General features: G+C 35.5%; 2 protein-coding genes across 2 annotated transcripts; both read left to right on the top strand.

Annotated features, from left to right (window-relative positions):
* The first annotated feature begins 2,133 nt into the window (after positions 1 to 2,133).
* Positions 2,134 to 4,254, top strand: LOC148550434 (uncharacterized). The gene is made up of 2 exons (XM_088494487.1): positions 2,134 to 2,189; positions 3,804 to 4,254. The coding sequence occupies exons 1-2, from the start codon at positions 2,134 to 2,136 to the stop codon at positions 4,252 to 4,254; spliced, it is 507 nt and encodes a 168-aa protein (XP_088350613.1).
* A 54-nt stretch (positions 4,255 to 4,308) lies between these two features.
* Positions 4,309 to 5,281, top strand: LOC107606770 (uncharacterized). Its single transcript, XM_016308793.1, has 3 exons — positions 4,309 to 4,486; positions 4,890 to 4,974; positions 5,086 to 5,281. The coding sequence occupies exons 1-3, from the start codon at positions 4,309 to 4,311 to the stop codon at positions 5,279 to 5,281; spliced, it is 459 nt and encodes a 152-aa protein (XP_016164279.1).
* Positions 5,282 to 14,349: the final 9,068 nt, after the last annotated feature.

Below are 14,349 nucleotides of genomic sequence, written 5' to 3'. Positions count from 1 at the left end.
AGCTCAACACAAGATATGATTATCCACCATAAATGGGAGACGAATTAAAAAAAAGCTACAAACAAAACTAAATAGTAACAAATGACTATGTACTATTCAAAACACGAAGCTTAGTTTCTATTAGAGGAGATTTTAAGTTGGGTTTATGTATTAACTTGCCAATCAAGCCAACCTGTTCAACTCACGGTGAAGCTGAAGCAATAAATCCATTTGCCGATTCCACTCTATTTGGTATAAGGAAAAAAGCTTCCCACTTTCATGGGTTGGTCATTGTTAGGTAGGGTAATTAATTATTGCATACCGTTACAGCTGGCTCATAAATAGACTTGTGACATGTGGTTTATAATTAGGAAGCTTATTAATCATCTTATTTTTACAATGACCATAAAAAAGTTTAAAATGTGACTTATCTTTATGAAGCCTCATTTTTATTACTCACCTTTTTATCTTTACAATGGCTTAATTCAGATTCAAATTGAAATAAAAAAATATTGTGTAGAGTAAGACTTATAAGTGATTAATGAATAAGGAAACTAATTGTATATTTCAAAAAAAGGGGTTGTTGTTCATAAGACCACTTTTGTTCATATATTTTTATTGGGAGTGACAAGAATTTCAGTTCTTTTATTGCACTAATAAACTTTTTTGTTATTAACTAAACATGAATATAAAGTGAAATTATGAAATATCAATAAATTATATTCACGTTCAATTAAAAAATATGTCTAATTGATGTTATTAAAAAAATTTAACTAATTTATTTATCACCAATATGAGAACATTCTTTTATAAATTGGACGCAATATTAATTTAACAATTGATATCTTTACGTAATGGTCTATTAATATATTAAGAGAAATTATGTCCATAGTTACTTTCAAATATACATAATACTAATTTCACCTACAAATTTTTTTATATATTTAGTTAAAATATATTTTGAAGGTTACCAAATAAAAAAAATTATAAAAAATATATTAATTTTAACTAAAATATTAAACAATATAACTATGCCAGATTTTATACATTAATTTTTAAAGTCAAATTCTATATCAATATAACTAATTAGGTTATCTACATACTAAGTAAATTAAATTTTCTCATTAATATATACTAATCTATTTGAAAACAAGTTATATCTAAATACAATAAAATAGATTACGTACACAACTCGCGCGTCATGCGGGCTTTATACTAGTTCGCTATGTATAAAGTTATTAGTCACTCTTTTGATTAGAGAATATTGGTTTTGTGTTTTGGGTATCTTCTCTTTATATTTTGGATGTATATTGGGACTTGGTTTTGGGTGGAGTATCACAGATTACCACTTTATATCTCTGTGTGAGATATTTGGTTTGGGTAGAGTAGTTATCCGTTTAGGCTATCTTTAGAAGAGATTTGGTTAAGGTGGAGTAGCGTCATCAATTACCACTTTGTATCTCATTAGAGATTTGGTTAGGATAGAATAGTTACTTATAATTTTGTAATTTTGTTATATCATATTTTTTTAGTAAATATTTAGTATTCATTTATATCAATTACGTAAATTTGCACTTTCGCTTGTACGCTCCATTTTCTAACCACTTTAACCACCTAAATTCAAAATCCAAATTTAAAATCCATATCCATACATAAATGAAGAAAATTAAGGTACTGATAATAAACTTTAATTTTATCTATACCAAATATTTTGAGCATTCCATTGGGATTAGTAGGGTTTGAACAAAAAGAAATTTAGTATAGAATTGTCCTAAGATTTATATATGTTTTGATTGATTATAATATTTCTACGCATATTTATTCATTCTTTTGATATGAATCAAATTAAACTAAGGACACCATAGACTAAGATCAGTAGCCGAGATGAAGCACAGGAAAATAGATAAAATAAAATTGCAGAGTAACGTAGGAAGACTTTCTACAAACGTGTCCTCGTCAGGCGAAAAAAAAGAAAGAAGACCACTATGACATGTGTCATGCGTTTTTAGAAGCATATTTCCCTCAAAGGCCACCGTCAACACGAAGAGGACAATCCCGTAAGCAAAAGCTATGCCAAACACTATCTTACCAGCGACATAGCACCACCAAAAAATATAGTGTTCTTTTTTTATATTAGGTCTGGAGAAGGCATGGATGCGGTGGGCCTCGCTTAAGATTGCACATGTCAAGAAGGCGAAGAAGGAGAAGGTGTAAGAGATAACGAGGATGTTGGTGCAACCAAGATTTGAGTGCTTGGTGGTCCATAGCAAACCCATTAAAGCCCCTAATGCGAGGAATGAGTTCATCTTTACCATTCCCTTCACAATATCAGATGGAGTAGGAACCATTTTTTCAAACTCTTTTTCAAGTAAATGCGTAAGATCTGCTATGTGTAATAAGTGATTTGGTTTTAAATCTTAGGGTTTGGAAACATTCTCCTCATCGTCCGACAATAATGCCATGCAATAGAATGTAGTTGTAACAAACTAATACGGTTTCTTTGGAAGCAAAAATAATATCAAGATGATTTTAGTTCAATTAAGGAGCGAGAATGATGTATCTGCCTATTCCTACTCCTAATTAGTCATCTTAATTTTTAAACAAAGAAGAAAAAATTATGCTTGTATTACTATAATATTTAAAAAAAATAAAAAATAATTAACCAAAACAACCATCAGTTATCTTATTTAACATTTATTGATTATCACTAGAATAATTGTGTAATTTTAGATGTAATAAATATATAATTATAAATATTATATATATAAAATTATGAATATTATGTTATACAGTTTTATTATACATTCAAATTTTGTTAACAATCAAATTCAATCAAATTGGCCAAAACTTAACAAAACCGACTCTCATTACACGCAATTTAAAGGTTTTGTATCCATACAATTTTTGCATTAGTGGCTGCTAATGCACCGTATTCACCCTTAATATTGGAAGGGCCGGTAGATGTGTGTTTCCTACTAGACCAAGAGATAAAATTTGAACCAAGATACACTCCATAGCCACATGTGAATCTGCGATCGTCCAAATCTAACCCGCAATTAGAGTTTGCAAAAGCAAACAAGTGCAGATTAGCACTAGGATGAAAATAATGCCTTACTTGATCGTACCTACTAAGTATAGTAGGTGCCGTAATTTTTTTTTATTTGTTTGGTATTAGTATTTGATAATTTCTATCGATTAATTATATATTGGTAAAACAATATTAGTGGCTTAATAAGTCTTTTATTTTAATCTATAAAGTATAATATATACAAGCACTTTATTAAGTTGTTATGTTCATGTGTTAAATATATTTTGAACACCACATATGTTTAATATTTGTCTGATATGCATGCCTTTTATATGATTTTTTTAAATAAATAATTTAATTATTTTAATTACTAAAATAAATAATTATTTTCACATATTTTTATTTGTTAAACACATGTAATCATATTCGACATCGAGGCTTATATTTAGGATTGATCTATCTTTACCATTGAAAAGTTCGATTTTACTCAATCATAACACACGTTTTGCATTCTTGGATTATTTATTTGAAGAAATTAGTTCAATATTGCCTATTTTAGATTTATATAATTAATAATTAAAAACTTTCTGTGGCTTCTCTTTACAGATATACAGCTGACAGGTCAAGAGATGATGGATCTTACTCTTTTAGAAATTGAAAAGATTCTTAAATCCTACAAGAGTTTAAAAGAGATTTCATCCATGTAATTTCCAAACATCGACCTATCCTCACAGCAGTTGTTTTAGTCGGGGGTTAACAGGTTGATATTAGACTAATTGCACTATGATAAACATAGGCTTAGCGCAGAACTAGCTGACTCTTTGACAAAGCTAACCAATGAACAAGAAAAGGTATTTGACACCATCATGGCAGCTATGAACAACGGACAAGGTGATGCGTTATTTCTATATGGTTATGGCGGCACTAGAAAGACATTTGTTTGGAAGACTCTAATTACTGCGATCAGGTCGAAAGGGCAAATTGTTCTATTGGTTGCCTCGAGTGAAAACGCATTCCTGTTATTACCTGGTGGAAGAACATCACATTTGTGGTTTGCAATCCTAATCAACCTGGATGAATTCTCAACATGCAATATAAAGCAAAATAGTGCTTTGGCAGATTTGATTATAAAGGCCAAGCTTATTATATGGAATGAAACTCCGATGGTAAATAGACTTTGCATTAAAGTCCTTGATAGGATGATGAGAGACCTATTGAGATTCAATAATCCAGAAAGCCCTGACTAGCCATTCGGAGGAAAAACTATTGTATTTGGGAGTGATTTTTGACAAATACTACCGATGATACCTAAAGGTAGTAGACAAGATATTGTAAACGCAACAATAAACTCATCTCTCCCGTGGAATAGTTGCAAGCTTTTGGCACTAACAAAGAACATGAGACTCAGAGTTGAGGTTGATGATGATAGCAACAATAATCTTAGATTGCTTGCTGAATGGATTCTTGCAATAGGAGATGGTAAATGTAGAACATCGATTGAGGGGATAGACAATATTCAAATTTCTGACGATAATCTTATTGAAAAGTAGGATGACCGTATCCTTGAAATTTGCAAAGCAACATACCCTGAATTGTTCAAGTGTTCCAATAGCATACATTAAAGACAAAACCAATTTTGCACCTATACTCCAAATGGTGGATGAAATAAATAGTTTCATGATGAGCCTGAATCCTAGAGAAGCCAAAATTTATTATAGTTCTGATACGACATGTCAAAATGAGGCGAACAACGATATGTTGGCATCAGTACATACACCAAAATTTCTTAACACTATCAGATGCTTTGGGAATCCTAACCATAAGTTAACACTCAAAGTAGAAACCCCGATTATGTTGTTAATGAATATAGACCACTCTGCAGGTCTATGTAATGGTACTAGGTTAGTGGTGACTAAATTGGAGAACCACATCATTGAAGCAAGAAGCCTAACAGAGAACGACACAGAGTAGAAAGTCTTTATTTCACGTATGACGCTAACTCCATCTGATCATAGGATACCATTCAGATTCCAAAAGAGACAATTTTCTATCATGTTTTTCTATGCTATGTTAATTAGCAAGAGCCAAGGACAATCATTATCAAATGTCAGATTGGTTTTGAAGAAACCTGTCTTCACACATGGACAGTTGTACGTGGCTGTATCCAGGGTTACTCATAGGAGGAGGCTCAAGGTTTTAATATGTCATGACGATCATCAAAAGAAGAAAACAGATAATATGGTATACAAAGAGGTGTTTCAAAACGTAGATTAAATTGAATCTGCATACCAATTAAAGGTAAAGCACCCATTTGGTTGCATTTAACTTATTATTTACCCATCCTTATTAAATATTTTATTAATGTGATATTAGATTGTTCAACTTAGAATTAAGTGATTACAATCACATATGAATTGTAGGATATATTTATATAGCTGGCATGACTTATTCCACGAAGATTTGCAATGCTTATATTATTAATGAAATCTTTCAACACACGACAAATTAGTTGTGAATGACCACTTGGGGCCAAATTAACAACTTATTAAGTTATTTATAAAATCATTATTGATTCCAAATTTCTTTTAGTTTATAGGCACAATTAGATGCATTAAATTTGTCAATCATTATCCAAGACATAGGCACCTGGCTTTCCATGTCACAAGCTGTTGTTTTATGGTATTGAAGAATTAACTGAGAGGTCATCACTTATTCACATTCCCTTTGCGTAGTTAATTTTATTTCATGATTTGTTATCATCCATGCAAATAAATGACATTTGTTTTCAATTTGGCATTAAGAAGTTTTTGCACTTCTTACCACCTTGTAAGACCCGGTTAATTAACGGCTAATTAACCCATAAATGAGAATTTATTCTAGAAAGCTAAAAATGTTATTTTTATGGCTAAATGTGATAGAGGAGTTTGAGACGAGAATTTCGGTACCAATTTTATAGAAATCGGACCAAGATTGGACCGAACGGGCCAAACCGGGGCAATCGGACCCAAAGTGGGCCCTTGGTCCAATTAAACTAGACCAAAACCCTAGTTTTCAGTACTCTCTCTCCTCATTTGGTACACACACACACTGAAATGGTGGAGAGGAAGGGAAGAACACTCTCTCAAGTTCTCTCCCTTGGTTGATCTTCAAACCACCATAACTTTTGATCTAGAGCTCCGATCGCCGCACCGTTTGCGGCCACGCGTTCACCGCGGAGAGCTCTACAAAACCCATACAATCAATCTTGAGGTAAGCCACGTTTTGATGTTCGAAATTCCAGCCCTTGTTTTCGAGTTTCATGGGTGAAATGTTGAGATTGTGGGCTCTTTGATGTTATAAGACCCAACTCTCTTGAAGGAGAAGGTTAATCTTGTCTCCTTGGACCTTGGGTGTGGTAAGATTCTCAATTCTAGTGTAATTTGTTGTTCTATGATATTTGGGTATTGAGATGTTGTGTATGGGTATGATGATTGTGGCTTAGGTTGTGTGTATGTGAATATTGGAGCTTGATTGGTGATTTTTGGAAAGCTTGGAAGAGGGTTTTGTGTGATAAAAATCTGTTCTTGGAGGTATTGATACCTTGAGAGCTTGTGGACAAGTGGTTTAGAAGTACTCCGGTTGAGCTTGGGAAATCGGCTAAGGTATGGTTTCGGTTTCCCGTATCTAATATGTAATGTGGTAGGAAATACTTAGGCTAGAGGCCCTAAGATAGGCATTGAATTGTTGATGTTGTTGAATGGTTGAGATATATGATGTGATCATATATGTGATTATGAATATCGATGCCTTGATTGTGTGATATATGAGAAATGCATGTTGTGATATATGCTTGATGGATGATTGAGGTTGAATTGATGGGTGGTACCATGTTGATGGTGAGTATGATGTTGATTATGTGTAATGATGGTTGATTGGAAATGGTATTATTGGAAATTGGGATGAGGAAGGATGTATGACATGATGTTATGTTTGTCCTTTAGCCATTTGATTGAGAAGTGTTAAAATGGTTAGTTGGTGATTTTGGGAATTTTGGTAAAGTGTCAATGTGTGAGTTGAGGATGGCTTGATGTTGATTTTGGTACCTTTTGATTGATTTCAAAAAGGGTTGAAATTGGCATGTTTTGGTTGATTTTGAAAAGAGTTGAAAATGGCACCTTGTGGTTTTGTATGAAAATATGGTTTTTGGGCATATTTTGACGAGACATAACTTGGACTACGGATCCCCGTTTTATACCAAACTTATTTAGAAATGAAATTGGATCCGGGATGTCCATTCCGTTCGAAGAACGGGCGAAAAACGATTTAAAACGAGAAAGTTATGTCCTTCGGAAGTTTGGGGGTTGAATCTGTGAATTCTGCAGCTTTTAACTTAAGAAAATTTTTAGCAAAATGACCCCCCGCGCGTAGGCACACTTGGCGCGTACGCGCCGTTCTTCGAGAAAGCACCATCCACGTGTGCGCGTGGTGTGCGTGAGCGCACCGATGCGCTGCACCAAATGCCCAGCCATTTTCCAGGGAGTTGTGCCAGTTTTGTGCCTGTGGCACAAGAGCACCCACGCGTACGCGTGGTTGACGCTTGCGCATCGTTTGACTATTTTTCAACCCGCGCGTCCGTGCGAATGACGCTTGCGCGTCGATGAGTTTTGTGGCCATCCACGCGTGCGCGTACGCGTGGCCCTGTTTTCATCCCAAAGTTGATTTTTGAGTTTTGAAAGCCAAATTTCATACTTCTACGTCTCCGATCTCACCACTTATGTCTTAAATCATTATGATATGTCTAACAATGAGACAAGGAGCTAGTGAATATGGTAACTTGCGGGTGAAGCAAGGGAAGAATGAATGATCCATGAGGATCAAAGATGATTATGTGAGATACGGTGGATGGCGGTGGAAGTGCTGGTTATGCCATGGGCCGAAAGGCCGTGATTGTTAATGAATTGGCTAGCTATGGATTTAACCGTGAGCCAGATGGCTAGATTATTGCCGTGTTACGGCAGGGCCATGATTATGGCTAAGTATAAATGCATATATGCTGTTGAATGAATTGTGAATGTTTGCACTTCCACTATCGGAGATGAGGGTTTCCCTGGGAGAAAGCAGTGGCTAGCCACCACGTGCTCCAGGTTGAGACTCGAAGCTCTTTTGACCCTATGTCGTCAGGGTGACCAGGCACTGTGAAAGCCCCGGATGAGCTCACCCCCATAAATATTCACTAGTGAGGGTGATGGATATGGATCATGATTATGATCAAGTTTACATTGAGTATAACTCGAGTTGGGGAGACACGACAGAGGGATAGTCCAACGGTTTGCTACCAGGACTTGTCGGGTTGGCTCTATAACCGACAGATGATATCATCAGCCACTAGGGACAGGCATTCATCATATGCATACTATGTGAATTGATTGAGATTGCCTATTTGACTGCATATTACTTGCTACTTGTCTAAATGCCTTATTTGTTCCTAATTGTAAATCTCTTGTCTGATATAACTGTGTTTGCTATATTATACTTCTGCTGGTGGTTGGGAGGTCTGAAGGAATTGGAAAGGGAAGTAATAGTTAGACTGAAGGATCTTTAGTCAGTTGCCACTTACGGTTTAGCTTGTTTATAAGCTTTGATATTATCAGGAGGAAGCTCTAGGATTGCCTTCGGCTTTCCTCTATTATTATGTATTATATATGTGAAAGCTGTTACCATGCTGGGGACCTCTGGTTCTCACCCATGCGGATTTTGTGGTTTTCAGATGCAGGACGTGAGGTTTCTCACTGAGGCATGCTGGAGACTTCTGGATTAGCGAAGATCCTTGGTTCTCGGGACTCTGTTTTGGTTTATATGTTTGCTTAGAAACTTTTATCTCCATCGAATTATACAAACTGTGATGACTCCTCTTATAGGAGATTTTGGAGAATAGGTTTCTGTATTTGTGTCCCTTTGGGTTTCCTTTGGGGTTTCCTTATTTTATTATATGTATATATTGCTATTCTCGAATCGGTTATCTTCGCAACCGGATTTTGAGTCTTGATATTCCCGTTTTTGACACTCCTTTGTATATATATAATTTTGCGTTATCTTATCCCTGTTCGTTGCGTTATTGACCAAAGTGTTGCGCTTTCGAGTTACGGTTTTTGTTTACCCCTTTTCTACAAAGGCTCCTAGTTATAATCAATCATTCATACTACTATATGTACTAAATTTTTATTTTAGAGGTCGTAATACCTTGTCATCTCTGAATTATGACTTAAGCATAAGACTCTGTATGGTAGGGTGTTACACACCTCATATCACAAGGTTTAGAAAAAGGCGATATCCCTACAATGGTTCTAATCAATTGTGTGGTCAACATAGCACTTTTAACACACTTATGTTCTCATAGTCTTAATAACAGTTTCTTGATCATTATCAACAATTACTTCCTTTACAATTTTCATAAGATTGGCAGAAACTAATCTACTATTTTTCAATACTATCAACAAAGTAAATTAAATGTACAAATTAATCATGGCATACAAAAAACAAGACTTTCTATTTTCACAAGTTATTAGGACAGGGGTTAACCTCAAGTATTCCGCACGACGCCTACAATTTTTAATAAAGGCGGAGCCCACCCAACCGTGACTAGGTATCTTACATATAGTGAAACCCCAAATCTTCGCATGCCAAACTGGAAATTGGCAAACAATACAAATTACATTGTTTCACTCAATACAAACTTAACAAACCAAAATTCTTTGGTCAAATTGTAAAGATAGTACCTTAACACCTATTTCTTATGTATGAGAACCCTTTGTATCCTTGGTGCAATCGATGTCTACGAATATGCCATCAACCATTCTTTCAAACGTGTCAATCCTAAAAAATTAAACATTTCATGAATGTTTATTTGCCTACGTTGATTTGCCAATCACAAACAACAACATCAAATGCAAATTTAATTTACTTAGAAAATTCTCTGAATTTTAAACCTTACGACAATACAAATTTAGGCTTTCCATCTCGATATCCAGTATACAGAGCTTAGTGTCCTTCACAAAACAAAAAAGCATCACCATCAACAAGATGGAGTTCAAAGAAAAATAAATCAGAGGAAATAAAAAAAATAGAGTTTATATAGTAGACTACATTAACCCAAATTTGAGCTTACCTTCAATGAACATACACCCCAATTCTTTGGCGAAGTCCAGCACACTTAGCAAAATTCCCGACGAGCTCATTGATTTAGCTCAACACAAGATATGATTATCCACCATAAATGGGAGACAAATTAAAAAAAAGCTACAAACAAAACTAAATAGTAACAAACGGCTATGTACTAATGAAAATGGGAAGCTCAATTTCTATTAGAGGAGATTTTAAGTTGGGTTTATGTATTAACTTGCCAATCAATCCAACCTGTTCAACTCACGGTGAAGCTGAAGCAATAAATCCATTTGCCGATTCCACTCTATTTGGTATAAGAAAAAAAGCTTTCCACTTTCATGTGTTGGTCTTTGTTAGGTAGGATTATTAATTATTGAACACCGTTACAGCTGGCTCATAAATAGACCCGTGACATGTGGTTTATAATTAGGAAGCTTATTAATCATCTTATTTTTACAATGATCATAAAAAAGTTTAAAATGTGACTTATCTTTATGAAGCCTCATTTTTATTACTCACATTTTTATCTTTACAATGGCTTAAGTCAGATTCAAATTGAAACAAAAAAATATTGTGTACAGTAAGATTTATAAGTGATTAATGAGTAAGGAAACTAATTGTATATTTCAAAAAAAAGGGTTGTTATTCATAAGACCACTTTTGTTCATATATTTTTATTAGGAGTGACAGGAAATTCAATTCTTTTATTGGACTAATAAACTCTTTTATTATTAACTAAACATGAATATAGAGTGAAATTATGAAATATCAATAAATATTATATTTACGTTCAATTAAAAAATATGTCTAATTGATGTTATTAAAAAATTTAACTAATTTATTTATCACCAATATGAGAGCATTATTTTATAAATTGGACGCAATATTAATTTAACAATTGATATCTTTACGTAATGGTCTATTAATATATTAAGAGAAATTATGTCCATAGTTACTTTCAAATATACATAATACTAATTTCACCTATAATTTTTTTATATATTTAGTTAAAATATATTTTGAAGGTTACCAAATGAAAAAAATTATAATAAAATATATTAATTTTAACTAAAATATTAAACAATATAATTATGCCGGGTTTTATACATTAATTTTTAAAGTCAAATTCTATATCAATATAACTAATTAGGTTATCTACATACTAAGTAAATTAAATTTTCTCATTAATATATACTAATTTATTTGAAAGCAAGTTATATCTGAATACAATAAAATAGATTATGTACACAACTCACGTATCATGCGGTCTTTATACTAGTTCGTTATGTATACCAAGTCATTAGTCACTCTTTTGATTAGAGAAGATTAGTTTTGTGTTTTGGGTATCTTCTCTTTAAATTTTGGATGTATATTGGGACTTGGTTTTGGGTGGAGTATCACAGATTAACACTTTGTATCTCTGTGAGAGATATTTGGTTTAGGTAGAGTAGTTATCCGTTTAGGATATTTTTAGAAGAGATTTAGTTAAGGTGGAGTAGCGTCATCAATTATCACTTTGTATTTGTTTCGAGGGTTACCTGAAACTGTAGGTCGATCTCGGACGAGATTTTCTGTGCTGATCGAAGATGAAGTGTCCGGTTTGTGCGTGGTGGCCGGAGGGTGGTGGTACCTGCAAGTGACTCTGATGCTTAAGTTAGCAAGGGTATTAAGTAGGTTTTTAGTAGAATCAGAGTGTGAGTTATACTTGGGTGCTCCAGTGTATTTATAATGGTGTGGAGTAACCTTTCTAGAGATAAGATAGTTATCTTATCTTATCTTATCTTTGAGTGAAGTCATCTTATCTTTAAGGGGAACCGCCTTTATCTTTCTGGGCTTTGGCTGCCTTAGATTGGGTTGTGTTCGTTTGTTTTGGGCCTGCTTTGGGCTCCTCTGGCGATTTGGCCGAGCACTTGGAGAAGAGGTCGGATAGTCCTGACCTGAAGAGGTCGGTTGGCTTGTCTTCGATCATCCCGGGTCGGACATCTCGACCCAGGGTATGAACAGTGCCCCTGCTCGAGTGTGGTCTTCCTTTTGAGGTCGAGTCCTTAGTTTCGGGACTTCAATCCTTCTCTGGTGAAGCCGAGCTCGAGCATCGTCGATTTCTTCTTGTAGAGCTTCCCCCTGAGTGTGGAACGTTTTTATTTTTTATTCTTTTTTAATTTTTGAAAACGTGCGTTCCTTGCCTTGGGAACGCGCGAGGGTTTTAAATGCTCCTTAACTTCCTCCTTTGCCGTTTCTTTTGCTTCCCACTCTTTACTTCCTTTCAAAAATTTTCAAAGAGTTTCGTTTCTCCCTTTCTTGTTTCACTGCAACCTTTCTTCCTTTTGCGAGTTCTCTATTTTTCGTTTGCTCTCCAGCTTTCACATCTCCATGCCTTCTATCTTCCTACTTTCGGAAGTGATTTGTTGGTGTGGGCCCTTCGTTCTACGAGCAATTTTCCGTCTCTTTCTTCTACAGGTTAGTTTTCGTCTTTTTCTTCCCGTGATTTGTCCTTTCACGCTTGCCTATAAGAAAGTTTTGATCTTTGCTTGAATTCTTGTTGGAAAGTTTGAATCTTTTCTGCCTATGTCATGCATCTTGATCAAATGTGTGTTCTGAGGGTTTATTTAATGACTTTTCGTGTCTCCTGTTAGTTAAAGTTTTGAATGTTTGGTACTTGTTGCTTCTTCTTGGTTTGCGCTTTTGATGATTTCCCTTTTGAAATGCTGAACCTGTTTGATCCTGAGAAAGGTTGTGCCCTTGACAATTACCTCCTTTGCATGCTTTGATGTTTGATTTTTCTGATAGATTGTAAGGGTAATGACTTTGGTAGTTTTTGTGTTTTTTGTGGAATGTCGCTGTCGAAGGAAGGTTGCTTGAGCAATTTTAGGTCGTAATTTTTTCCTGAAACCTTACTCTGTTAACTGCCTCCAAAGGATACCCCTGGGCCTTGGTGTGAATCTTGGGGTCTCATTTTGCTGTTTGTGTGTTTTAGCCCGAGTTGCATCCATATTTGTCCGAGATGTTTTGGTTAGTAATCCATTTTCTTTTTCTTACTATAGGACTAGTTGACCTATGTCGTCTCGCAAAAACATTGTTGAGACCTCCTCCAAAGTCCCCGAGGGCATGTCGGACTCGCTAGACTCCCTCGTGTTACTGTGTGTCTCTGTGGTAAATTCTGAGTATTGTGTAGAGCTGAGAAAACATCACAGGATTCGTAGTAGACCGGAACAAGAGAAAGATTACGAACTAATAGCGCCTGATTCCGATGAGAAGGTTTATTTCCCGACCTCGATTCAGGGGAGAGAGCGTCCCTTCTTTTATGCCTATGACTATTTTTTCAGCCAGCTGAAAATCACTTTTCCTTTTACTTCTTTTGAGACTAATTTGTTGTGGTCGTGCAATGTATCTCCATCCCAGCTTCACCCGAATTCGTGGGGGTTTATCAAGATATTTCAATTACTTTGCCAAGAGTTGGATATCACACCTTCTCAAACTCTCTTTCTTTATCTCTTTGTTTTGACTAAGCCCGGGACTACCAAAAAGAAAGCTTCTTGGGTTTCTTTTAGGTCTGCCCAAGGGCACAAAGTATTTTCTATGTACGATGAGTCTTTTAGGGATTTTAAGAACTATTTCTTCAAGGTACGAGCTGTTAAAGGAGCTCGGCCTTTCTTTTTAGATGAGAATGGCGAGCCCAGCTTTCCTTTAGAGTGGCAAAAGAATGTAGTGGTATCTAGATATACCTGGGAGATGTTGGATGAAGTCGAGCAAGCCTTTGTAACTGTGTTGGAAGAGACCTGGGGGCAGCCTCCCCATCTTGATACAAAGAAATTTCTAGTAAATCCCTCACTTCTCCGAGCTAAGCTGGGTAGTGGTCGACTTCTTTCACGTCTTGTTGTACTTGTTTATTTTGTCGAGTTTATTCCCTTTCCTTCCACTTTGTAACTCGGTTTCTTGTTGCGTATTTTCAGGGATGATTAAAAACAATGACTCCATGAAGGCCTTTAAGAAGGCGAGAAAAGCCACAGCTGCCCAGAGCATTTCGGCTAAGGGGGCTGGGGACGGATCTTCCCAAGTTCTTCCTAACAAGCTGGTATCAAGCACTTCTGGGCCGAGGAAGATGATTCCTACTCCTCAGGTCCATTTGGTTGATCCTCCCCAGACCTCTGCTGCTACCTTTTCCCCTACTGCCATCCCTCCTTCGAAGAGACAAAGGACTGTGG

The sequence above is a fragment of the Arachis ipaensis genome, chromosome B7, assembly GCF_059453495.1.
Source record: "Arachis ipaensis isolate K30076 ecotype BB chromosome B7, ASM5945349v1, whole genome shotgun sequence".
NCBI classification, from domain to species: Eukaryota; Viridiplantae; Streptophyta; class Magnoliopsida; order Fabales; family Fabaceae; genus Arachis; species Arachis ipaensis.
The sequence above is the reverse complement of the archived record's forward strand: the minus strand, read 5'-3'. Positions and strand labels throughout refer to the sequence as shown.

Bases quoted from the DNA above. Each gene is read 5' to 3' on its own strand.
- LOC148550434 (XM_088494487.1), top strand. From the start codon at position 2,134: ATGCGGTGGGCCTCGCTTAAGATTGCACATGTCAAGAAGGCGAAGAAG. The intron at 2,190-3,803 runs GTAAGAGATAAC...TGATAAACATAG, and splicing joins AAGGCGAAGAAGGAGAAGGT to GCTTAGCGCAGAACTAGCTG.
- LOC107606770 (XM_016308793.1), top strand. From the start codon at position 4,309: ATGATACCTAAAGGTAGTAGACAAGATATTGTAAACGCAACAATAAAC. The intron at 4,487-4,889 runs GTAAATGTAGAA...ACCACTCTGCAG, and splicing joins GATTCTTGCAATAGGAGATG to GTCTATGTAATGGTACTAGG. The intron at 4,975-5,085 runs GTAGAAAGTCTT...TATGTTAATTAG, and splicing joins CTAACAGAGAACGACACAGA to CAAGAGCCAAGGACAATCAT.